This window comes from Dinoponera quadriceps, unplaced genomic scaffold (genome assembly GCF_001313825.1).
Source record: "Dinoponera quadriceps isolate SergipeBrazil2010 unplaced genomic scaffold, ASM131382v1 scaffold316, whole genome shotgun sequence".
NCBI classification, from domain to species: domain Eukaryota; kingdom Metazoa; phylum Arthropoda; class Insecta; order Hymenoptera; family Formicidae; genus Dinoponera; species Dinoponera quadriceps.
In genome coordinates, this window is record NW_014554530.1 from 1,473,915 (window position 1) to 1,501,061 (window position 27,147).

General features: G+C 36.3%; 2 protein-coding genes across 3 annotated transcripts; one reads left to right on the top strand and one right to left on the bottom strand.

Moving 5' to 3' along the window:
* The first annotated feature begins 548 nt into the window (after positions 1-548).
* Positions 549-13,077, top strand: LOC106751914 (huntingtin). 2 transcript variants are annotated; one of them, XM_014633185.1, is made up of 15 exons: positions 549-1,171; positions 1,253-1,433; positions 1,766-2,044; positions 2,111-2,252; positions 2,314-2,883; positions 2,951-3,552; positions 3,659-3,972; positions 4,057-5,367; positions 5,520-9,546; positions 9,621-9,826; positions 11,765-11,939; positions 12,005-12,418; positions 12,508-12,668; positions 12,744-12,831; positions 12,913-13,077. In XM_014633185.1, exons 1-15 carry the CDS (start codon positions 1,086-1,088, stop codon positions 13,009-13,011), a joined length of 8,655 nt encoding a protein of 2,884 aa, XP_014488671.1. In that variant the 5' UTR covers positions 549-1,085; the 3' UTR covers positions 13,012-13,077. The 2 variants fall into 2 exon arrangements, with proteins under 2 accessions (XP_014488671.1, XP_014488672.1); XM_014633186.1 differs by lacking the exon at positions 1,253-1,433 and having other exon boundaries at positions 1,090-1,171.
* A 1,717-nt stretch (positions 13,078-14,794) lies between these two features.
* LOC106751835 (serine protease snake-like) lies at positions 14,795-25,061 on the bottom strand. The gene is made up of 6 exons (XM_014633027.1): positions 24,986-25,061; positions 22,337-22,491; positions 19,338-19,447; positions 18,957-19,210; positions 18,036-18,205; positions 14,795-14,962 (listed from the first exon to the last, which is right to left on the bottom strand). Exons 1-6 carry the CDS (start codon positions 25,059-25,061, stop codon positions 14,795-14,797), a joined length of 933 nt encoding a protein of 310 aa, XP_014488513.1.
* Positions 25,062-27,147: the final 2,086 nt, after the last annotated feature.

Below are 27,147 nucleotides of genomic sequence, written 5' to 3' on the forward strand. Positions count from 1 at the left end.
TAAAATTAAATTAACAATACTAAAAAACAGCAATTTATCACTGGTCAATTTGTCACAGCTAGTAGCACTGTTTTGTAAGGGAATATAATTGTGAAATGTCAATGTAATATTACTGTGATTCGTTTTGGCGGACATTTTAATTGTGATATCTCAATAGTATTGTAGCAATATTTTTGCTATATCATATTGTAACGTTGCAATAGAAATATGATATTGCTATGCTATGTGGGGCAGATAGGCCGAAAATTAAATGAGAGCACTTTTAACTCCGAAGGTACAGAGAAGTGACATCGACATTATAAATATTATTTTTCTTTTTCATTTATACCAAGGCCGGTATTCGTAGTCAGATCTTATATTTAAGACTGTTTTAGTTTATTTTCAGATGCATCGTAACCAATGAAATGAGTTGTACAATATCTGAAGATAAACATAAAACGGTTTTAAATATATGATTATGAATACCGGCCCAAGAAACACTGTAGAATTAGTTTTTTTCATTTTAGGGCAAATTTTGGTCATTTTTATATACCCTTCTTTTTAAACTATTGCAACAAGTTTTACTAAAAAGAACAGATCAATAACTATACAGATTCAGTACAGCTAAGAAGAACAAATCTACGTATGTCACATCACATGTAACAAATGGTCTGTTTTTTTAACTGCATTGTTGAACTGGCATGATAAGTTAGTGAGACAAGTATATTTTTTCTCGCTCTAAGAGAGAATTCACCCCTTGACAGAAAAGCAGAAAGTAGAAAAGCAACAACCAATTAGAACTCGCGCTGGTGGTCGACGGTTTCTGCTTTATCTATTACTTATAACCAGCGTTTCTGCTTCATCTATTACTTATAACCAGCGTGAGTTCTGATTGGTTGTTGTTTTTCTGATTTTCTGTCAACGTGTGAACTTCTCCTAATCTATCGCATTAGTTCAGCAGTGCAGTTAAAAAGAACAGACTAAGTGTAATGTACCTATTATAAGGTTGTATTCTGTGAATAGGCCAAAATTAATAAATATGTCGCTCGCTAAACATATTATATGAAGATATTCTTTGAAGAATTGGGCAAAATTTCTGAATCAGTATGGCTCATATTAATAACGTGTTTAAAGCTGTAGAAACATTAAACTCGTTGCGAGAATCAAACATCACGTCGGATTCTGGAGCAAGGTATAAACAATAAACAATTGTTCATGATTAAAAAAGTTATTTCAACCTTTTTTTTTTTAAATGAATTTCCATTAACAATAGGAAAGAGAAAATATCATGTTGTACAATCATCGTTGATGGAATATGTTCTTCAACTGTCAGACAAAATCTTAAGTTTCCACAAATTCTTACTGTTTCCATCGAAACATTACTAGCATTGTGTAACGATGAGGAGTCAGACGTCAGGATGGTTGCTGATGAGTCCCTCAATAAAATTATAAGGGTACAATATTATACTGATATATATGTTTATATTGGTAATATATTTGGCCTGTTCCTTTTAGCTGAACTGGCTGTACTAATTCAAGAAATTTACATATCATTGGAACATACAAGATTCTTATGTTTCAGATGCATAAATTTCTTGAATTAGTATAACCGGTTTAGTTAAAAAGAGCAGACTAATTATCTATCATAATTTATGACTCATCGTATAGAGAAATTTATAAAAGTATAGTACAAATTAAAGAATTAACGAAAATGACATATGACAAACATATATATATATATTGCTTGCTAAATATGTTCTTGTTAAATATTATATTATTTATTTAGGCAGTTGTTGACAGTAATATTGTTAAAGTTCAGATAGAACTTTATAATGAAATAAAAAGGAATGGACCTGCACGTATATTGAGAGCTGCTCTGTGGAGATTTGGTCTGCTAAGTCACATGATACGTCCCACAAGGGGTAAAGCTTATGTGTCAAATTTAATACCATGTATAGTGATCATTGCGCATCGATCTGAAGATATTGTAATTGAAACATTATCGCAATCATTACCATTTATTTTAAAAGTATTAGGGCCATTTATGACAGACAAGGATGTCAAGGTTAGTAATCTGACACAATTATGAATATTATTCCATGAGTTAATGGTAAAATTAAATTTATTTCAGACATTACTAAAAGCATTCTTTGAAAACATCTCCTCTACTCAAGCAGTTTTTCGTAGAGCAGCAGCAAACATGATCCTGACGACGTGTATAAATTGCAGAAAACCACAGTTTTTTTTAAATTATGTCTTGAATTATTTATTAGGTATGTTAAATATTTTACAACTGTGAAAAATTATATTGCATAATGGTATTTATTTTATCAGATGTAATAGTGCCTGCAAGAGACATTGAGGATTATTCGTCCACTATTATAGGCATATTTGGATGCCTAAAAGTCATCCTATCTCATATATGTAAATCATCGGAATCTCAAGATATTGAAACACAGCAAACAGATAGTTTATTACATATATATGAACTGTGTTTGCACTATGCAAAATGGCATTCCGATCATAATATTATAAATGCAGCTTTAGAGACTTTGGTGCAACTTTTAAAAATGCCTCCAAAGCCTTTAGTGTCTGTCTTATTGTCATCACAAGGCATAACTGAAAGAAAGATAACATTAAATCAAATGACATCGTTATTGAACGAAATGAGTATTTCCAGTACAAGTACTGTTCATGGTGGAAATTTCGACTTAGTTTCGAACTTGCATGAACTGGATGTCCCAAAAATCACTCCAAATATAGACAATTGGATTGCAGAAGCGGAAACTGCATCGTCAGTTGTGCATAATTCAGCGCTACCGAATGAATATGTGAATGATATAATTGAAGTGAAAGGGAAGATAATGGAAAATTACTGCGGTCTGAAGATCGGAATTATTAATAGTAAGAATAAACATGTAAACATGGCTCATATAATAATTTTGCAAATACTAGCTCTTAATATTTTTAGATGAAATTGTCGAGGAAGATAGCGATGTCGGGAGTGTGAACGAAAAGCTGGTGAAAGCACCGTATTCAAATCTACCGAGTGATCAATCAAAAGAGGAGGATTATTCCGAGGAAATTACTGTATCATTCGCCTCTCCTAAGAAATCTTCGTTGGAGTTCGCATTGTATGAAACGGATATTGGAAGTTTTACAGACTCGGATATGCCTGTCAAGTTTTGTTGTCGTTATTTAGTATCGTCCTTCTTATTAGCTGGCAAACCCGGGCACTTAATGCCAGACAAGTTATTTCGTGTTAGCGTAAAGTCTCTTGCTCTAACATGCGTGGGTTATATCTTAAAACTCTACCCGCATTTGCTTACGATGACCGTGGCCAAAGAATTCAGCTGCTGCAACGAAAACAATCAATTGATTGTAGACATTTTGTTATTTGCCAATCACCCAGATCCTCAGATTAGGGGCAATATAGCAATGGTGATTGGAATATTTTTAAAGTCTGTCTTTGTCCAGTACGGTGGCTCTTTCCAAAAATTCAGAGCTGAATGTGCAGCGCAGAAAGGACACGAAAATATATTACTAGGAGATATGATAAAATTACTTCTGAAAGTGAGTATGCATGTTTTAAAAAGTTTCCAATGTAAATAAATAAAAATATTTTTAATTTGTGCTTGCATATATATATATTTTTTTTTCTTTTTTATCAAATATACAGGGCTTGAATGACGATTCCGCGACAACGTGTCGTCAAACTCTGGACGCGTTAAACCTTTGCTTACCGGAGTTGTTAGATTCTATTAATAATGAACACGGTCTTACCATTTTAACTACGTTGCCAAAACTTGTGAAAAATCCATATTTTCTAGTGAAGATAAAATTAGTCGATTTATTAAGTAAATTATCATACATTACGATAGAACACATAACAGGACAATCATTATTTCAAGAACACTTTATCGATGCTATAATAGCGTTATTAGGCGATCAAGACCAAAGAGTGAGGCATGCAGCATCCGATGCTATTGTTAAGTAAGACATAGTTCTAATTTCATTGTTTTATTACATCATATTACATTTAAATTAATGCATATTACGTTTCTTGTTATATTTCAGGAGTATTCCTTGTTTGTATTACCGGCATCCTCAAGAAGATACTATTACAAAGAAAGCGTCGCAATATACTCAACAGTTTTTAAACAGCATAACATTAAGTATCTCGGAACTTTCGTCGTGCCAAGACAAACATAAGCCGTTTGTGAACACGTCTATCGAGCCATTTGTATTTCTGAGTCACTGTAACAACGGAGTAAATTATGATTCTAGCGTAGAATATTCTTTATCTCGCATAGTCAACGTTCTAACGGAAATATTGACGGTGCATTCGTCGAAATATTTGATATACGGATGCTGCGAGACCCTCTTTTGCTTGAGCGAGACTTATCCCACGACGATTTATGTCCGAGGATGGGACTGCATTCTGCCAAAGACGATGTTGAAGAAGTCTAAGAAAAATAGCGATCGATCAGATGCGAATGACGCCAATTTCACAAACGACATGATTTCCTCGCCCGTAGGCAGTGGCCTCCTGTCGTTGATACTGCCTCTTCTATCGTCCTCTACCATCAGCTTAGATCTTTCCACACACCGACACTTGATCCTCCTTGCCGGAAATCTGGCTTCCGGATTAGCCATCTGTAACTTCAAGACTGGCGATCCGACCAAATTGTGGAGTATGTGCAAGGACAAGTACATGGAAATGTTGCTGACGCATATTATACGGGTTTTGAACATATTTGTTCACGTGATTGAGGAGGTACAGCTAATACAAAGCAACGTCAAGCCTGTGCTACCGTCCTTATCGTCTGCGCAAACTTTATCACCAAAGAGGAAGATCGTGCCGGAACAGAAGTCGAGGGAAAAGGCGGAAAAGATCGGAGGTCCGAAGAGCGGAAAGGACCAAATAGGAACGTTCGTCGGTACTCCGCATTATATGAAGATATACGATATATTGAAAGCGGCGCATGCCAATTACCTGGTCACTTTGGAGTACGAAGCCAGCGAAATGTATCTGTCTCTGCTGAACGCAACGCTGGACGTGCTCTCCCAAATACTCGAAGTCGCATCCGTCAACGAAGTAGGCAGGATAGCGGAAGAGGTGCTCTGTTATCTGAAAAGCACCGTCACATTGTCACCGACCGCAACGGTCCAATGCGTACAGCAACTGTTGAAATGCTTGTTCGGTACGAATGTGTACGCGCAGTGGAGCGAAATGGATATGCAGAAAAGTCTAGATCGATGTGGCGCATCGCAGGACGACGTTAAAGGTTTTTACAACCAATGTTTTCAATACCCCGCGAGACAAATGGCGAACACGATCAAGTGTATAGGGAACAATTGCAGGGGTGAAAACGAACCAGATAACGGGTAGGTATCATTTTGATACTTCAATAGCGTCGATGCGATAACATCTCTCTCTCTCTCTCTCTCTCTCTCTCTCTCTCTCTCTCTCTCTCCATCTATCTATCTATCTATCTATCTATCTATCTATCTATCTATCTATTTCTCTCTCTTTTCAGATGGATAGGATTGCTGCGCAGAAAAGGTGATCGTAAGTTTTCGTCGGTGTTTAAGAATTTGGCGCGATCATCGGATCAGAAGGGATCGGTGGCTTCTTTCATCCGGCTCTTTGAGCCGATGGTTATAAAATCTTTAAAACAATACACCGTTACCAGCAACGTCGCGTTGCAATGCCAAGTTCTCACGCTGCTGAGCCAATTGGTGCAGCTGAAGGTCAATTACTGCCTACTGGATTCCGACAAGATATTCATCGGGTTCGTGCTGAAGCAGTTCGAATTCATCGAGGAAGGTCACATACAACAGACCGAGGAACTCCTGCCGAAGATATTCAATTTCCTGGTGCATCTGTCGTACGAGAAGAATCATTCCAAAGCGATAATAGGTATACCAAAGATAATTCAATTGTGCGACGGTCTGATGGCGAGCGGGCAACCGGCGATTACGCATTGCATACCCGCACTGGCGCCCGTTATCGAAGATATATTTCTCATTCGTAACGGGAGTTCGAGCGTAGCCGAGCAACGGGAATTGGAAACTACGAGGGACGTGCTGATAGCTATGCTGTTGCGTCTCGCGGAGTATCATCAAATCGTCGAGCTTCTGGCGCTTTGTTTGGTGGAGTCGAGATTTAGCGGGGACGGTAACGGAGAAGAGAAATGGCGCAGATGGTCCAGATTAACCATGGATACCGTGCTGCCGATACTAGCGGCCGGCAAACTCCGAATAGAATCCGAGAAGGCTCACGTTGCATTAGTGAAATTATTCGCGGCTATCTCACCGACGGTGTTCCGGCCGGTGGATCCTCTCTTGAAGATACTGTTCACCGCGTCGGTTTCCGTGACGGCCTCGACTCTGAAATTGAAGCGTTGGTTGGGTATGGTCAACGTCGTACTCCTCTCGCTGATCTCCTGCGCCAAAGAGGAGGCGATGCTGGCGCGCCTCTCGGATCTCAGTATATGCGTAACGGACGTATCGCACCTGTTCTCGCTGCAGGAGCCCTCCTCCGAGCATACGGACCCCCTGAACGTACTGGGGGCTCAGTCCCACCAGATACCACCCGAACAGACATTAGCCAGATTCATATTCAAGGTAATCAACCTGATAAGCTCGAAGGTGTTCAATCTCCTCGGCTTGATAAACCACAAATCCGCGGATCCTCTCGTCGACTTCTCCGACTATACAACCGACGACAGCTACTTGGTGCATCAGTTTGCATTTTTCTTACAATTGTGCATCCATATGTTCGAGTCCGGTAGCCACTGCAAAGTAGCGAACGCGACGATGCAGATGATTCAAGGACGCAATGTGTCGGAGGAGGAACAGTTGCCCATCGATCATCTCAACTATTTAATGCTCAGTATCGGGAACGTCTGTCCGACGGTGACGTGTCAGTGGGCTTACTTGATGATTTTACTGGGATACAACGAGATGTCCTTCTGGTCGAAGATACTGGACAGCAACGCCGACTGTATCGCGCGCAGTTGGTGCGCGAGCGAGAAGAAACGGGGCGACTCCATCAGTAGCATAAATGTACAAATTATTCGGAAAGGAGGCGTTATATTATTCTGTGATTACATATGCGAGAATCTGAACGACGTGGAACCGCTGACGTGGTTGCTGGTGAACCACATAGAAGAAGCTATCAACATCGCCACTGAATCTCCGGTCAGAGATTTGTTGAGTACGGCTGTACACAGGAATCCGGCGGCCAGCGGGCTTTTGGTACAGGCCATCGCGACGAAATGCACGGATTTATCGCAGCCCAGCTTCATAAAGCGTCTGTTGCAGAGTATCGAGGGTGCTCATCACTCGCAAAGCGGCGCGGTCATAATGACCTTGATACCGAGATTGTTGTCCACGAAGTATCTCGCCTTGTCGAGGATGGCGGCGAAAATTGCCAGTCGCAGAGTGGAAATATTGCTGACCATGAGCTTGGAGGACGTGATCGGCCAATTGTCGAAGGACGATGTCGTGAGGATCATGGACATTCTGCAGACGACCAAGCTGGCGAAAAAACACGGCGGTTTAATAAGCTTATTGAATAAACTGGCTGTGCAGTACTACGACTTGTCGCCGTTGGAGCTCGACCAATGCCGGCCCTTCAATCCGTCTACCGTAAAGAGCATTCAGTTAGATCGTAATTGGTTCTTGTCCCAAGTGAGATTACGATGTTGCCACGCGAGCGCCGGCAACAATCCGATGGAATTGGCGCAGTTGCTGAAGGACTTGGACTTCGACGATTGTTTGAGCATCCTCTCCTGCAAAGAGTTTAATCTGAAGATCTTGAAATATTGCATAATACTGGGGGCAAGACTCAGTATCGAGAGGTGTCAGAAGTTAGAGTTCGGTAAAGCGCAAAGCGAGAAGGACTTCAATTTCGACGCAAGCCCTCTGTACGTCGCTGCTAAACAATGCCTGCTGGAGCATATTCGTTATACCTGCGAACTCACGCCGAAACCGCATCAGATTTACAATCCCGAGGCAGACAGCGGGAAGGAGCTCAAGTACGCGGTTCGATTTCACGAGCTGTTGAGCGATTCTCTTTATTGGGAGATCCTCTTCATGATAATCCCGACGGTTAAAATTTACATGAAGACGTTGCCGAAACTGGCCAAGTACAATGTAGCGAAAATCGACGTCAAATTCGAGGAGGATATCGCGAAATTTTCCATCCTGTGTCTCGAGCTGGCGCATTGGATGATCCATTCCGACCGAAGAAACGCGAAGAAATCGAGACCGCACGACATGGATCTCGCGTTGAGTTGCGCGGCGGAGATTCTCAGGCACGCCGCACCGAGTAAGATCTTTGGCGACAGTGCCCATTATACGTGGGTGTGCTCCGCGGCGATCTCTCTCACGAGAGTCGTCGAAAGTGTATTGATGACGATGGACCCGTTACCGGTCGTGAATTCCCAAGCGTTGGAACCAGCCCTGCGAGACGAGAACACCAAGGACTACGCTCGTGCGTGCATTCAAATGGCATCGATAGTCGCTTGGCTCGAGAAATGTCAAACGGAAGGCCTCACGAAGAATATTCCACCGTACTTGTTCGACACGATGAAATCGCTCATTGTTAGCACGAGTCGGCAACCGTTAGTGAACTCTTACATCTTGACACCCCCGTTGGTGTGGCAACGTGGCTGGCATATTATCGGCTCCGGTCCAACCAAGTGCTATTTCCCGCTGCTCTCGTCGGAGTCCAACCTCCTGCAAGAAGTAGATATTCTAGAACAGTTCATTTATCGGGTAAACCTGCTAGGCTGGACGTCCAGGTCGCAATTCGAAGAGATCTGGATGGCATTTCTGAGCGTTCTTAATTTCTTACAAAACGAGAACACCCCGTCAGAGGAGGTGGTGAGCTTGATTCAAGCCAGCAGTTTGACGGTTCAAGCGATCACGAGATTATTATTGCAGACTCTTCTGTTACCGTGTCCCGGCAGTCCCGAAGCCAGCACTTTGATCCATCATCCCAGAGATCCCCAGCTTTCCATGCATAAAGTCAGCTCCCAGAAATTGTTTGCGATTCAAGAGTTACTTTTGTGGAAGTACGAATATATGAACGAGGAGAATAGATATGGATTAAGACTGGATCACATTTTTCGCCGTGGGAACGTGGAAAGAATCGGGACTACCGACAGATTCACGTACAGTCAACTGTCGGTCTCTTACTTGTGGTCACTCTGCAATTTGTACGAGGATAAATTAAATGTGTCTGTTCTCGACTTGAAGAACAGACGAAACGACGCACTCATGTCCGCGTCGCTCGATTTGGACTCCTGTCTACGTTTCCTCATTGAACATTACACCAGCTGGTTGTCACCGCAGGCTGATACACCTGTACAGTTGCTGACTGAGATCATCAAATCGATTTTGGCGATATCGGAACTCTTTCTCGAACGGTCCCAGTACCAATGGATGCTCGACGTATGTCTGGAAGTATCGAGAGTTCATCCAACGGAAAATGCGATTCTGCATCAATACCTGGCTGTTTCGATATGTAAAGCCGCTGCCGTTTTAACGCCACTGGTACGAGCGAGAAGTTTAATCAGGGACTTATTTGTTTAATATCTTGCTTTCCTTCAACTGATGTTATTTCGTAGGACTTTGATACTTTGGACAAAGTAAAGCGCATAGTGGATATCAATTTAAAGGCAGGATTTCTACCCGCCAGAGTTTCCGCACTTCATGGCTCTCTGTATTTACTGCAAAGCGCAGTACTGGCCAAGTGTGAGGAAACGATGAATATTATACATCCGCTAGCCATTGAATACATACAAAAACATATTGACTCGCAAGATTCGAATGGGTAATTTAATCGAATTTCATTTCATTTTATTTGTTAGTAAAACATATATACAGACTGAATTATTATATCTTAGCACCATTTGTATACAAGATTAAGGCCCGGTTTCACCAACGCAAGTCATTCAAATCGGTCGAATTCAGCTTTTCCGTTGGAACTGTCCAATCGCATCATTGTCGGTCAGTTCCGATGGATACATTGAATTTAATCGATCAATTTGATTAACTCACGTTGGTGAGGCCGGGTTTAAATTAAACTACTAAATATTTCATAAGATTAATATCATTAAGAACTATTGAAAATTATTATTAATTATTATTAACTATTATTATTAATTATCAATATGAATTATTAAGAACAAATGAAAAACTTCTTTAAATTATTTCTTTAGTTTGTTTAGTATTAGAAAAAAAATGTTCCATGAAAAATATGTTCTATTCAACACATAAAATAATTGAAATTTATTTTTTGTAAGTCACATCTTATGACTCCAAAGTTATTCTGATTTGATATATACAACACAGTACTTTTCTCATAATCTTGTAACTAATATAAAAATGAGTTCAATGATCTGCAACATCTTGAGATTAATTTAAATCCGAGAGAATATTCATACTGGAATTATATTTTATAAATTTCTCGTCGTCACGAGTGGATCGTACTAGTCCAACTATCGCATATTTGTGCCGCTGGACTCTACCTTAACAGTTAACATGTGATATCCAACTTGGTCTGGGAATCTTTAAACGACCCTGAAGTTGGCTGAAAAGAAAACTACGTAACTCTCTGGTGGATTCCAAGATATGAGAGAATTGAAGGCAACGAACGACGGATGGGCTAGAAAAAAAGAGCAAATTCGCCATTCATAGAGCCTTGCTGCGGCATACCGAAAAGTCATGTAAGAGAGTATATTCATAAAAGAACAAACGAAGGTATCAAACTGGAACAGTATATCAGGCCGACGTCAAAAAGTTTATCACCTGGTCTTTCGAGAGGAAGAACTTAGTAACGGGCTTATATACAAGCCAACTGCCGTCTGAAATATTATCTTCGCAACATTGGTAAGACAGAGGATGCCGTGTGCCGCCTTTACAACAAAGCAGCAGAAACGGCAGAACACATATTGTACTGTATATTATACTTGTCTTACTAACTGTTGCCGAAGATTCATTTTTCTCGGTAAAGTGATCATCACACCATTAAAAATAAGATATGTAGATCCTAAGGTTTTAAAGTTGACTAAAGGCCTGAATCTACTAAATTTTTTGAGGAAAGGCTGTGTCACAATCTGTTTTGTGACCTGTTTTGTTGCAATGACAGTCTGTCGCCTTCTTAAGCCCTTAACTTTTGTAGTAATAATAATAGTATGAATGAATCATGCGATACACACGAGCCGTTTTACTTATCATTCATCCACTGTACAAGAAATTATTGCAATTTAAACAGTCAATACTTGGAATACATATTGCGATAAAATACCCCACGCATTGGAAGTAATGTTAAGAATGTATCCATTCATAGTAGAAACAGGGAATTTGTAAAGTTTTTAGTATTAATTAGTATTTATAATTTGTATATTTTTAGTATGAATATTCAAGTTCAAGGTTATGATGTCGCAGATCATCGAATTTATTTTAAATATTAACTGCAAATTTATGTTAAAATAATACCATGTTCCTTATCAAATAACCAAAGTGACCTAGAATTAAAAGAAAAATAAAAGACAAGAGATTCATTCAATTCGATTATTTGACGTGTCCTGTAGAACAGAACATATTTTTCCGAAACACTCTCATAATACAAAAACCAAAAAGTTTATTTAAGAATACTATGATATAGTAACTCACCCTGTACACCGAAGATTTATCGTTTCATTTGTCTTTGTCTATTCCATATAATCGCGTAGTTTTTCATCAATTCATTCTTTTTCTTTTGGTACAGCATTTTGAGCCAAAGCGAAGAGCATCAGGGGATAATATGGGCTCTGGTATTCTTTCTGCTGGAGCATGCGGAAGACACGCCGCCAGACACGGAAGCGCCGGCCGTGCTAGAATTAGTCCTTTCTCTAGTCACGCTTCCGAATATCTCGTACGGCTTGCATCAGACCCTGCTACAGGTACGTTACGCCTTTCACGTAATCGCTCGAGTAACGTAGTATGAAGACCGTTGATTTGCCGGCAGGGTCTTGAAAGGCTCGTCGCAACGAAAAGCGTAGTCGGGAAAGTCGCTGAGCAAATTGTTAAAGTTGCGATGGATCGGTTGAAGCAACCAAGCCCGTTGCTGGCATTACCGGCTCTGCAGCTTCTACTGACATGCATGTACACGGAAGCGGCCGATCGACTGAATCAACCCGGTGAGGAGGAACCATTGCCGGACGTAGAACCGGAAGCGTTAGTCAGATCTATAGAACGCACTTCCGCGATATTCGATAAAATTCGGAAGGGACATCCTATGGAAGTGGAAGTGCTATGTACTGTTCTCTCGGGCATCCTCGGGGACTTCTTCCCACCGTCGGAGATCTTAACGAAAGTCATAGGAGAATTTCTGTCGCCGCAACAACCGCATCAGAGATTACTCTCCGCTGTTGTTTTTAAGGTTTGTGGAGCGATCAAAACAAATGTAATAATGCTGCACCGCAACGAAAAATGAGCGAACATTATTCGACCTGATTCGTTTTCTTTCAGGTCTGTGAAAAAGCGTGTACCTGTACGGAAATGGAGCTTCTTCAGGACTGGGTAGTCTTTAGTTTACCGAATTTTATTCAGAGTTTACCAATGGCGATGTCGACTTGGTGTCTGTCTTGTTTCTTTATAAGCGCATCGACAAATCATTGGTTGAGAGCGTTGTATCCTTTTCATATCGATGTAACTTTACAATTCTGTACGGAGAAATAATGCGTTTCCTTAGCCATAACTGGCAGATTTCCGTATGTTCAATCGAGGATCGGCAAGTACGAGTACGAAGACAAGAAGATGTTGTGTATAGCCGCTTCAGATTTTTATAACAAGGTAAATAAACATGTCCTATATTATATTTTATATATATATATACACATATTTCATAACTTACGTTATCGTTTATGATTTCAGTTATCTAAGGAATCTCAAAAGGAAGCGTTTGTCGAGACGTTCGAAGCAGCAGCGAAAGAACCCGGAACTCCATTCAGCGACATTTTGGCCTCTTTTTAATTAATATTTGACTATAGTTAAGAAAGAAAGAGAGAGAGAGAGAGAGAGAGAGAGAGAGAGAGAGAGAGAGAGAGAGAGAGGAATTTAACTATAAAATAAAAATATTCTACAGAAGTGTCGTTTTTAATTTTCAAATTGTAAAAATCGATGTACATTCACTCGTGCGTTAGCGAGTTGTGTTTGCACGTGTGTACATTTGTACGTATGAAAATATTTATTTTATGTCACACATACATAATATGCGCGCGCGTACACACACACACACACACACAAAAGAGATGTGCAATTTGTTTTGCAATAAACAGTATTTTTTAAATAAATTGATTGTTGATTCAGACCTTTATAACCAAAATTAAGAAATCATCAATCGCAGAACCTACTTGTTTATCTTTCGCAAAATTTTTAGTTATTAGTTGTACGTACGTATTATTTATTGTCTTAGTTGTTTTTTGCTGTATATTCATATGTGTAAAGTAATATGTATAAAGTAATATTCATATATTCATATGTGTAAAGTAATAGAATATTTCGATGAACGATAGTACCAAGCAATAAAGGAACCTGAGGACACCTGAAAACTCTTGACAGAGTTAATCCCTAGCCATTATTTCGATAATGAAAAATTTGATTTTTTCTCGTGTTAACAGCAGTTGTTCCGGCAAGAAAGTTCCTTCTATGACACCTTCTTTAGTAGACGGGAATAACGGCATGCAAAATTCGATACAGAGAATGGTGTCAGTTTTTGAGTTTATTTTGAAAACCTTCACGAAATCACTATCACCGATGTATAGAGCGGTAACGATGATAGAGTACACACTAGGCGATGGGACGTCACGACAGGAATCCGGAGGCATCGATATAAAAGGGGAAAGCCGCTACAGGAATCAGGAAGCGGCGACGTAGGGATATTTTTTTTAATGTCCAATCCTTTTTTTTCGTAAATATTCAATTGTTCTTCAAGTTGTTAGGTTTCATAATTATATTAACATTGAGTAAAAAAATTTGTTACTGCTTCATATATAGATAGAATATTGTCCGGAACAATGGGAAGAACTTATGTTAAATGACAAGCAAATAAAGATTTCAATAATATCAAAAAATAAGTAACCGCTTAAGTACAGTCTTTGGATGTAATTGGACTTAAAATTTGGAAAAATTTATTCGAAGTATATTGAGTATTATTCTAAATATTATGATATAAATTTACATTTATGTAATAATATAATAAAACTGCAATCTTTAGTATATAATCAACTTTCTTCTCCAAGATTTCGAAATATATTTAAATATAGTTAGTACACACAAAAGTGGTTATTTATCAACATGGTCTGAATATTTTGAAAATTCAATCAATTACTCGAGCTTTGACGAACATGCGTCGAAACAGATACACTTGCCCCGGCCGCTATGTTTCTGAAAAAAATTGCGTACATAGCGTGCTCGCGATTACCGTGTTTCTCATTTTGTCATCAACCGTCCGACAATTGGCATGTTGTCCTCACTCTGGTTGCTCGGGGGAGTGGAGTTTCGGTCTTCCGCTCCCCGTACTTTCCCGGAGCCAGTGGATTGGAATATACATAGGACAACTATTATCATTTGACATTTTTTTAAGATTTAAAAAATTTTAATAAATGCTTTGAACATATTTTAAATAAATTTTAAACAATATATAATATATTCTTATTATTCAGTATTTCTAAATTAAACCAGACTCATACGTCTTACATTTAAAATTGGGGATTAAAAAGCGAATGTCGATACAAATTCGACATCTCAGAAAGTTTTATGGCCAAACAATATTCTCAATCCAATCAAGATATGTACTAACTTTAGTATAAATCGCAGGCATAGATTTAAAAGCACAAAACTTGCCGAAACTCGTCACACCCACAATGCTGTACATGCAATAAGGTTTCGCAAGAACTCTTTGTAAAGGACCGCCGCTATCACCCTGCAAACAAAGCAGAATTAAAACACATAATTAAAAAGAATATTAAAATTTTTTTTCTTAATTAGATATGTACTGTTCTATAAAGTTGATTACAATCTAAATATAATATGAACGCGTATGTGTCTATGCTATCAATATTCAGATTGAAAAATATTTTTTTCTAAAAATCTAAGATTTTATTCAAATATCGATTTATAAATGAAAATTAGAATATTTCTAAATTTTTTTAACAAATAGATTGATTTTTTTATGGTCGTTCCAGATTCGAACGTTCGGCCGCGCGGAAGAAGTGGTTTCAGCAGTTTAAGAGTGGAAATTTCGACCTTCATGATGAAGAACGTCCAGTACAGCCAAAAAAATAGAAGATGAAGAACTGGAACAACTTTTGGAAGAGAATTCTTGTCGCACACAGTCAGAGCTCGCAAAGGAACTCGGAGTAACACAACAAGCCATTTCTAAGCGTCTGCATAAGCTGAGGAGGATTCAATAGAAGAGCCGTTGGGTTCCCACAAACTCACAGCTGAGAATAAGATTAGACGCTATGATATTGCTGTGTCGTCGCTTTTCAGATTTAAGAAGAAAGATTTCCTGCACAAGATTGTGACCTGCGACGAAAAATGGATCCTCTACGATAATCCAAAGAGACGAAAATCGTGAGTTTATCCATGGTGAGCCTTCGACTAGTACCGTAAGACCGAATATCCACACCAAGAAAGTGTTGCTGTATATATGACGGGATCAGCAGGACGTCGTACACTGTAAGTTACTCACTGCTGAGCGTTATCAGCAGCAACCGATTCGTGTCAATGACGAACTGGAGAAAAAAGGCCTTATACCGACAAGGAAAAAAAAAAGTCATGTTGCTTCAGGACAATGTGTGGTCACACACAGCAAAAACGACTTTAGAAATAATCACCGACTTGGGCTAGGAGATTTTATCGCACCCGGCATATTCTCCAGATTTCGTTCCTTCGGAGCTTATTATCACCTCTTCAGATTCCTGCAACATCACCTGGCTGATACCCACTTCACTGCTGCCGAGAATGTCGATAAAAGTATTGTTGAGTTTACCAACTCAAAACAACCCTCTTTTTTCCGAAGTGGAATTCGAAAGCTCCCCAAAAGATGGAGCAAATGTGTAGAAAGTGATTACTTCGGGGGATTACTTCGAAGATTAGGTAACTATTCAACTTTTTATAAATTAATATCAAAGTTTAACGAAAAAGGCTGAAAATTAAGTTGCGCATCTAAAATTTATTAATGAAATAATAAACAGAAGGGGCGTAAATAATAAAGAAGTAGTAGAAATCCACTTTTGGCCAATATCTACGGGTTTTTCTTAACCCTTTGACATACAATGACGTCTGGGAGACGTCATTCATTTCATGTACCATTGTAGACTTTGACGTCTCCGAGACGTCAAGGACTGTCTCCGGTGACTCCGTGCATTATTAGATTATTAAATTATTTCACTTGTGATTATTCAATTGTTTCACAAGCTTGCACATAACTGTTCATTGAGCAAAATTAAATAGTATTTTTCGGACGCATCAAATTCCGTTTTATTTGTATGTCAAGGGGTTAAAAAAGTTCTATAAATTTGGAAAAATAATTTATCGTTAATACGAGTAAAATGGAATAAAAAATTTAATTATTTGTTTATTAATGTTATTTCGTAAAAAAATATTATGTTAGTCTACCTTTTACTTTACTAATAACAAATACGTATAGTCAAATTAAAGAAAACTAGTTTTTGCAAAAATAATTTTATTGTATTAAATTTTTACGAATGGACTACGTACACATTGTTGCTCAACGGAAACCGCGAGAAGGTGGGGATTTTTTCCGTCAAGAGGAAATTTAGAACATTTATTTTGTTTAATCTTGCAATAATTTTTATATGTACAATATATGGGTGTTGCATTAACATACGACTCATTGCGACAGGTTGCCTGCTCAAAGACGCGCGCGTCCAGATGATAATTATCAATATAGTCGATATAGTCGATATACTCGCATACCTTTCCAACGAAGTTCTAGTTTTCCTAATTATCATGATTTCAACGGGTCTGCATCATGATCGGTTAAGAGCCGAGCAATATTGTATGTATAAAATATTTAAAAATATAAACATGAAAGAGCATGAGGTTAAACGGAATAATTAAGATTAATAAGTAAATAGATAAATAAAATAACAAACTTTACTTTTTCATACTTTATCGTTTTTTGACGTTGTCACATTTGACAGAAGTTACAGATTGCAAAGAGATGAGAAAAAAACAGTTATAAGCCTAAAGCAAATATGCAAAGTTATAATTGAATTGCAATCTTAATCAATAAATAGGCAAGTAGCACGACACAACTCTCAAATATTTAGGAGAAATTTGCATATGAAGTTTCTCGCGTAAGTGTCACTAATGAAAAGGAGTTCATCAAGTAGCAAGCGTGCAAAGCTCTAATGAAACCTACAAATTTTGTCTAAAAAAGAATTTCAGAGAATTAAACCAAAATATTTCCTGTAAAAACAATTAAAAATATTAAAATATTAAGCTAAGCGCGAAAATAAAGCAATTATATTTTAGAAGTAATGTTTTGTACACAAAGTTAAGAAGTTAATACTCATCGTGATAACAAAATTCGTATATTAGTGTTAAATTAAATAATACATAAGCTATATTAACGTATTACAATTATTTTTTAAGAATAATATTAATAAAAATATAAATATTTCTATAAATTATAATAAGAAATATTGATTGGACATAGAAACAGCAACTCTGAAATAATGAATTTTCATCAAAATTTATATATTGTGACGATTTCTACTATCATAGAAAAGAAAAGAATAGAGAAACTAGAAATATTATAAAATATCTACAAACGATATTATAATCTGCAGAACAATTTAACTATGTGAAATTTCTTAAATGTGTTCAGAAAAAGGGTGTGTAAAATCAACATAAAAAAAGGCACAATTTTTAATTATATTTTACCCATTATTTTAAGCAAAATAAATATAAAATTCTATTATGAAGAGTGTGAAATTTAAAAAAATAAGACAAGTTTCACAGACCTGACAGGTATCTTTACCACCTTCCATTATGCCGGCACAAAGTAGATTTGGTATAAAACCTTGAGGTAAGCCTTGAGAACCGAGGTCTTCGGCGAAACTTTTTTTACAGTCGTTCTCAGGTATATAATTCAACTGAACTTTCATTAGTTCGTTGCTGCCGGTGTCAGCTTCTGCAAATATAAGCCTCAATACAAATTGTTACATATACAAAGGAAATTTTTAAAATAATAGCAATATAGCAAATTTTCGATGATCATAATAGTCCGTATAACTATGATATACAACTTAGTACAGTTGTGAGAATTAGAAATATCAAAAAGTGGGGATTGGACTAAAAATCGTATTTTTCTTTTCTTTAACGTATTTTTCACATTTTGGTTTTATCATTTTGGTACAATGTCATATAGGATATTGGCAATATCATTTGGCACACGTCTAATAGGATATCAACACAACTATTAAAATTCGTTTATTCTAAAAATGGAAGGCTAACTTCTGTTGGTCCAATAATAGGCCAACAATGGAGTCAATTCATAATGTAAATAGTTGTTGAAACTGTGACTGATTATTGAATTTGAATTTATTAAATTAATTTTGTACAAAGTTTTTTTTCTGTTAACAAAATAAAATTATATTGCTAATATTCGTAAAACTCGATTTAAAATACTGGGTTGATACAAAATTAATTCCGTCTTTAATCAAAATGTACATATAATAATTATTTATTTAAAAATACAATTAATTAAATATGCGCCGTTTTGTTCAATGATCTGCCATAGTTCTTTGATAGCTACATGATCCCGCACTCGTAGAAATTTTGGAATTTCTGAGGGGAGAACTCGATTAAGCAACGGAACGAACTTTTGCATCGACCTAGTAATTCTTGATATTAAAATATATCAGTCAATGCGAAATACAAACCGTAAGAAGTTTTTCCAAATCCAGAAGCGATGACGCTTTTTACTTGTATTTGTGTGTCTACTTCAAGACACGCAGGACGCACTTGAGAGTTTAGATTTAATGGTTGATCAAGTTTAAACAGCGCTATGTCGTGGTAGTTGATCGCATGTTTATAATCCGGATGCTTTATACTTTTTGCAATATTTCTTTCCTGCATAGAGTCGCCGGGAGCTGATAAATCAATCAAGCCGACTCGCACTTTTGTCGCGGGACCACTGAAGCATGCATTTAAAAAACTCATATTATTATAAACGTAATCTTTTATTTATCCAAGGTTCTTAATGTGGTAGTATAAAACAACGGTAATAGTCATATCATATAGTCAAGTAAAGAAGTCATTACTTGTTCGGAGATACCCCGCAATGTGCTGCTGTCAGAATAAAATTCTCAGAGATAACGCTTCCACCGCATTGCCAAATAATGGCCTCGTTTTTACCATAACCGATCACTGCCTAAGGCGGAAATGTAACTTTGTCGATTATCGTTGAAACGATACACGGAAATCTAGATAGCGTAGCATATAATATAAGGATTCCTCAATTGACATACGAAATATATTTTACTGTGAAATAGATCGTTGCAGATGTGAATACGAAACAAATATTAAACTAGTGTTACGCATGGCATTTGACAAAAGAAACACATTTAATTTATTACTTCTGAATTGCGAAATAATTACGGACATCGTTCTCAAGCAAATATTCAATCGAATTTAATTTTTAAATTTTTATTATGAGATTTGTAATCATTGCATAATTCGAGTAAAATTTTTACTTCCTATGTAATATATTGTATTTTCTAACTGTAACTGTCTATGATTAATAATTAATTCAAATTTCGTTCCATTGCGGAAACCTCAATTGTAACATATCTTTACTAACAAATTGTCTTTTATTTCACAATTTATGATTTAGATTTGTTATCATATTTAAAAAAACATATAAAATATATATTTTTATAAAAATATAGAATATGTATTAGGTGGTTGCATATGAAACCTCCCATTTGTGAGTGAAAGAAAAGATAGTGGTTTGATAGCAAATCGACGAACTGGTTTATTCAATGCATTGCCCATCGGAACAGACAGCTTTGGCCCATCTTTCGGTCAACAAACGGATTCCACGCAGGAAGAATTCGGGTTTTTTGGAGGCAATCTAGTCATCCAGCTATTTTTGGACTTTTTCGTATCTGGAGAAATGTGTGTCCGTAAGTGTGTGTTGCATCGACCGGAAGATATGGTAATCCGACGGTATCATGTCTGGAAAGTACGCAGGATGCGGAAAAAACTTCCCATTCAAGCTGTAGAAGTGTCTGCTTCACGCTTTCCGCAACATCCGACATGCGGTCGAGCGTAATCATGCAAAAGAATGACTTTGCGGCAATTATTAGCTACGGATAGTCTTTTTTGCATCAGCTCGTCACTCAATCGGCATAATTGCTGTTGATAGCGATCAGCTATATCGGTTTCATTTGGACGCAAGAGCTCGTAATACAGCACACTGTCCTGGTCTCACCAAATGAAGAGAATATTCCTCTTCGGCGTTGAAGTGGATGGTTGGTCGAGATGATGATCTATGGTTTCCTCCACTTGGGATTATCAAAATAAATCCATTTTTCGTCGCCAGTCACGATAAGCTACAAAAAACTAATTTTTCTTTGCCTGGCAAACAAAGAAGTTGCGATAGACAAACGATTCAAAATGGTATTTTCTGACAACTCATGTGGTAGCTTATCCCTTTCTTATGAATTTTTCCCACGACATGCAAGCGTTTTGAGACGGCCTTTGGAGTAACATTTAACGCTTTCGACAACTCTAAAAATGTATGAGCTGGATTCTCATCGAGCAATTCTTGCAGTTCGACACTTTCCAATTTTTTCAGCTATCCGGGAAGTTCTTTGTCTCTCACGTTTCGAAAATCACCGTTTCGGAAGCATTCAAACCAAACTCTACATATTCTTTCCGATGGAGTTTCATCACTATACACTTTGGATAATAAGCGATGCATTTCAGCCGCGGTTTTCTTGAGGTCGAAGTAGTGAATAAGCATATGTCGGGAAAACAGCTTATAGCTGTTCATTTTCAATCGATTGGAAAATCTTTTTGGTATCGAGAAATCTAACCTGTGAGGACTGAATCGCTTTCAGTAATGTCTAAACTACACAAGACCTGCGATTTCACCATCGAAACTCGCCAACGTTGGAGCCGGTACCTTCGAGTAGCGAGTGGCAGAAATTAAGTTTACCACCTAATATTTTTCATCGCAATAATTTTTACCAGTGATAATGATAATTTTTGTAATACTTAGCCAAGAAGTGCAAGAAATTAGAATTTTAATTCTTGATTATTTGCACTAGTCCATCAATACTTTTTGTCGTATGAGAATATGCAATATTGTTTTGTTTTCAATATTTTATAACGTGTATAAAACGTATCATCAACTTTTCAATCAATATTTAATGTTAAAAGTCTTGAATAAAGTTCTAAAACAAAAAATACTTTTACATCTCTATTGACCATCTACTGATCCCCGGGAAACACAGTGGATCATTCACATACAAATCGAAAAAGGTCATCGTGAACAAGAAAAAAGATTTAATTAAAAAAATTTGCTATTAATACTATAAGGATTTTTCGATAATATAGCATTTTAATTTTTCAATATCTCAAAAATCATTAATTTCACAGGTCTGCAAAAAAAGTGTCCTATAGTGCTCCGGTTTCCCTTGCATAATAGCTTTTAGGAACTAATTCCAATGAATATATATATGTTTTTTTAAACAAATACGTTACTTTTTGTGATTTATCTTATTCTGTGTTTAAAAGTAGTAAGACAGCATTATCAATAAATGAATTGTTTGCAAAATGTTTCACATTTTATGTTAAAATATGCCAAAATTTTTAAATATTTTTTAAATTAACAGTTGCTAAGTATAATTTCATTATATTTTTCTGTGAAGAGGAAAAACTGTATCAATTAATGAATTTCAAAATATGAGCTCCCATTAAAAAAAATCAAGTTGTCTTTCAAATATTTTTGAAGCTTCATTCAAGATAAAAACAAAATATAGAAATTATAAATTAAAATAAATAAAAATCAAAATAAAATTTATGCTACTTTTTTTCTCCAAGCCAAATAACTTTTGTTGAAAAATTTTTTGGTAATATATATGTTTTCAATTATTTTCAAACCGTATATTAAATCCAATTATATCCTACTCATATATATATAATTTATACAATAAAAATTTATAATAAACGATATTTTTTTATACCAACTTTGCGTAAAATTTGCAAAATTCGTGATTAACCACATTATTCTTTGTAGGTTATTAATTCTCACCATATGAGGAAATTCCGCGGGCTTTGCTCGAACTCCACCGACGATCAGAGGTGTTTCGATGATTGCACAACGGGAAATTTTGTTCGAGCCAGCGGTGATGCGTAAAACTGGCGAATTCTCGGTTTCATAAACCAGTTCGGCATATTCCTTGCATTCTGCAAATGAAATGTGAAAATTATATGTATTAAGATCATAGAGGAAATAAATGAGGGACATGAGCAATGGAATGCATCGTACTATTATAATGTGAGAAAAACCTATTGTAGAAATATATAGTAATTATTAGTTTGCACATGCAATTCTGTGTTAGCGATAGCTCACTTATTTATCGTCGTACGTCACTATCGTTCGATTACGTGTCTCACATAATGCGCGCTCATTTTGATGCTAATTTTAATACGTTATTGTGTTCACCGGAAGGACAATTAAGTTCCACGTAAGAAAGGAAATTTTTCAAAGCATTCCTGCAACTTTTAGTCGGTTGTTGATCATCAGAGTAGATAGTTTTCTTGTGTTTGAATGGAAATATATATAAAAAAAAATTAGACATAAGCTGTTACTAACTTTCTTCGCTTTTTCGCGCTGCAAAATTTCTAAATGAAACAGCAATGAGTAACACAATTGCAAATTTCTTATACATGTCGCGAATCAAATACACGACGCACCGCGACACCTTCTTCAAATGAAAAAGTCTTTAATATTGAGTACTCACCTAACATATGAAGAATAATGTGCATGCATAACGATAACGATATTTCTAATTAACGATCAAAGAGTTAAAGTGTCATTAATACGATACTACCGTACTCACTGCCAGTGATGTATCTGCAAAATCAACTCCGGGGCATATTTCTTAACACTTTGGGAACTAGGATTTAACTAGGAACAAGAATTAATATCACTGTGTAATCAAAACTTGCAAATAGCGGTATTTAAATTGTTAAAATATCTATTCCTAGTAGATCCCGTGAATGAATAATATTTCACATCTGTCTAGCTAGGTCCCTCCACCTTTACTGGAAAACGAATAGTAAATAAATATAATTATGCGCTATTTATGTGTTCTTTGAAAATGAAATGCTTAAATTTTATGCTCTATTAGTTACGATAAAAAACAAAATTTTAAGTAAAAAGGGAGGAGGAAGTTAAGCGAACTGTTAGTCACCTCCCACCTAAAAATAATTAATTATTCAGCAAAATAGATATGTAGGAATTATGCACTAATTATGCGCTCTTATTTCCAGGTAATTTCAATTTTTGCGCTGCAGCCTTGAAAGACTTCTCTTTTGACGCCAAAGACATAATCGCCATAAAATTCCCTTAAAATAAAAGAGATCGTTAAAGCAATTATATACGATATAAACAGTCTTGTATTTAAATAATTTTGACTGTTTTTTATGCTTTAAAAGGCTTCTCTCTGTGCAACTATTTCTTTCAATAAACTCTGGAAAGAGTTAGGATATTATGATTTATGCGTTCATAGATATATGATAAATATATATATATGGTGTCCAAAAAAACCATTCAATATTTATATGGTAGATAGTGCACGCCATACCGAATAAAAAGATATTAAACATATCGAAAACTCAACATTTCTGAGATATAAACATTTTCGTATGTTAGCATCATGATTTACTTACTGGCTTCCGCGTGTCACATACGATGTTTACCTCAGTGTTTTGAATCTCCCCATTCGATATCCATACACACTTCATAATAGAAGATTTCATTGGCAATTGTTGCTTATCTCAATTTCTTGATGAATACATTACATCAGTTCTTAGAGCACATGCCTTTGACTGAAAGATTATCAATGTACATACATGATGGAGCTCCAGCTCATCTTGTGCGTAATGTGAGGGAGCACTTAAACACGGTGTTCAATCAAAGTTGGATTGGACCTGGTGAACAGTTGCATGACTCTTCGATTTCCTGATTTAAATCCTTTATACTTTTTTTTACAGTGATATTGAAAGAGTATAGTAATGTATTCTTCGTCGATAAAGAACTTCGAAGATTTACGTGAATCACTGAATCCAACATGCTTGTCAAATAATTCGACGGAGACCTAAAATTTTCGAGAGAGTTCGCGACTCTGTAAGAAGATACTAAGCGTGTATAGAAATGGAAGGAAGACATCTGGAACATCTTCAGTAAATAACAAGATAAAGATTTAGACAGATTATTTTCTTCTTACGTCACATGCGACACGTAGAAGCCAGTAAGACGATCATGATGCTAACACATAAAAATGTTTATATTACAGATACGGATGAGTTTTTGACCTATGTTTACTAAAGCTTTTTTTACTTATTATGTGTACTATCTACCATATAAATATTGAATGGTTTTTTGGATGCCTTATATAAATAAATAAATAAATATAAATATATCAAGCGATACGGTTGTATCGCGAAGCTAAATGCATGTGGGAAACAATGAGCTCGTAGCCGACCGTATATATTTACGCGACGACTTTAGTTGAATGCAGACGAGTTTCTCATTTCGATTACAACGGCTGAGCTGACGAGATCATCTTAATCGATTCTTTGAGTTCACGTTACTTAATAAAACTGTCTCTACTTTTGCTCTACGTGCTCTAGAAGATGAAATATTTTAGCTTAAAGCCCGAAATTGTGAATTTACGCGTAAGAAACGTCATCGTCGTCGTCGTCTCCTGACTAAATGTCCTTCTACCATTTTCGCCAATAGATGGCGCCATGGTGCCATGGTTTGTTCCACTTGACGCTCACGATCGTTTAAGTGGAACGCACTTCCCAGAAAAGTCAAGCTGTGAGATGAAGACAACACTATTATATGTATGACTGGTATTCATAGTCGGATTTTATATTTGAGACCGTTTTAAGTTTATCTTCAGATGTTTCGTAGCTGATGAAATGAAATTAGTATAGCATCTGAAGATAAACTTGAGACGTTCGTTAAATGTAAGATTTAACTATGAATATCGGCCTGTGTGAAATCAAGAGATACGTTCTCGGCGCCATTTTCAAGCCTCGAAATACGAATTTCGAGGCTGGCTGTGTCTCTTGATATTTACATTAGCGCTAAACAATGTTATTTGCGACAATCGATATAAGGTTAGTATAATAATTTTACGACAATTTATTGGTTATTAAAGTAAAACGGTCCTTTTAGAATATTTTACAAATGTGTTCAATTGATGACAGGTATAATTTTTTATATCGGACCGACACAAAATTTATTAACTAACTTATAGGAAATTCGGAAATAAGTGAAATGAAATTGTTTCTTGATTAATAAATGCCTCGTTTTGTAACTACGCTACTATTGTAGCGATATCGGACCGACAAAAATATAATAATTAATTTTACTAATTAAAAGAACTCAGTTTTAGACGTTTAATATTAATTTTGTAAAAAAATTTTTCTAAAAAAATATGATATCTAAAAAAATTACCTTTTTCAAAAAAAGTAAAAGAAGGAGCTAAATGCACACGCTGCGCCATTGTTTTCCTCATATAAAAATAAACAACAAAAAGAGCCCAGCTAAAAATGTAAAGTTGTATTAAAAAAAATTATTATTGAAACAAACTTATTTAGAACTCCGCTGTGGTCAGTTCCAAGCCCGAATAAGAAAGGAGGAAAGTTTCCGGATGAGACTAGTAACTTGCTGGGGATAAAAAAGGATCTTATTCATAGACTCAACAGAAATGCCTTGGATGCAGGACGAGTTAACGGTGACGACTCGGCGAGGAAGAGGAAAAGACGAATAAAGGAAATAAATACACTGAGATTGGCAGCTTGGAATATAAAATCCTGGAATAAAAAAGACCAAGAAATAATAATAAAATTCAATAAACACCGAGTCGACATATGCGCATATTGGAAACCAGTAAAAAGGGAAAAAATTCAACAAAATACCAGAACTACATCCTAGTCTACAATGGCAGACCGAAGAGCGAAAGAACAAAGGCAGGAGTGGGACTGCTCATACAGGAAAGAATGGAAAATAATATCTGCGATGTAAATTATCGTGACAAACATCTATTACATGTCAAGTTGAGAATGGGCAACCAAGAAACGAGCATAATCAATATTTACTCACCAGACACGGAAACAATAGCTCTGCAATAATAAATTTCCGAAATTGATATAAAATGACAATTGAAGTAAATTTCTTAAATATTTTCTTAAAAAGGGAATAGCTATTGAAAAAAGAAGCAAAAATTTTCTATCATTTTCTACTCAATTCAAATTTTAAGCAGGACTATGTTTCTTTTGAACAGGGAATTGAATAATGGAAAAGTAGAACTTTTCCTCGTTTACGCGTTCATTATTTTTTTACATGAATATGATAAAATATTATAATCGTTGCATTGAACTTTCAAACATTCTCCAAATTATTCAGAGACATAACTTGAAAAATATATGTCAAAGCTAAGGTCATTGCAAGGAATATATTAATATGAGATTTTACCAATTGCTTTTGTTAATAACTTTCTGCTAAATAATGGCCGGCGACTGAAATATTTCGAAGTTTGATTTAAAACACTTGTTTCTATCACTATAAATAATTAAGTGCCTCGTTCTGTATATAGTCCGGAAATTATGTTCTTCTCATTTGACTCACTTTGTTAATAATTTTTCAATAAGCAATGACCGACAGTTAAAATGTTTCAAATATTATTGAGACAATGTCGAGAATAACATATGTCAAAACAAAACTCACTGAACTGTTTACTAAACAAAATAATGATTTTAATTAGTAATATAATAAGTTAATAATATTATAAGATAAATATTATATAGTATATCTTAAATTATATA

Excerpts from the sequence above, each read along its gene's own strand:
- LOC106751914 (XM_014633185.1), top strand. The coding sequence starts at position 1,086 with ATGGCTCATATTAATAACGTGTTTAAAGCTGTAGAAACATTAAACTCG. Across the intron at positions 9,547-9,620 it reads CTGCCGTTTTAACGCCACTG|GACTTTGATACTTTGGACAA; the intron begins GTACGAGCGAGA and ends GTTATTTCGTAG. Across the intron at positions 12,832-12,912 it reads CTTCAGATTTTTATAACAAG|TTATCTAAGGAATCTCAAAA; the intron begins GTAAATAAACAT and ends TTATGATTTCAG.
- LOC106751835 (XM_014633027.1), bottom strand. The coding sequence starts at position 25,061 with ATGGCGCCATCTATTGGCGAAAATGGTAGAAGGACATTTAGTCAGGAG. Across the intron at positions 19,211-19,337 it reads TGCGGGGTATCTCCGAACAA|TGGTCCCGCGACAAAAGTGC; the intron begins GTAATGACTTCT and ends TGCATGCTTCAG. Across the intron at positions 18,206-18,956 it reads ATTTGGAAAAACTTCTTACG|AAGCTGACACCGGCAGCAAC; the intron begins GTTTGTATTTCG and ends TTATATTTGCAG.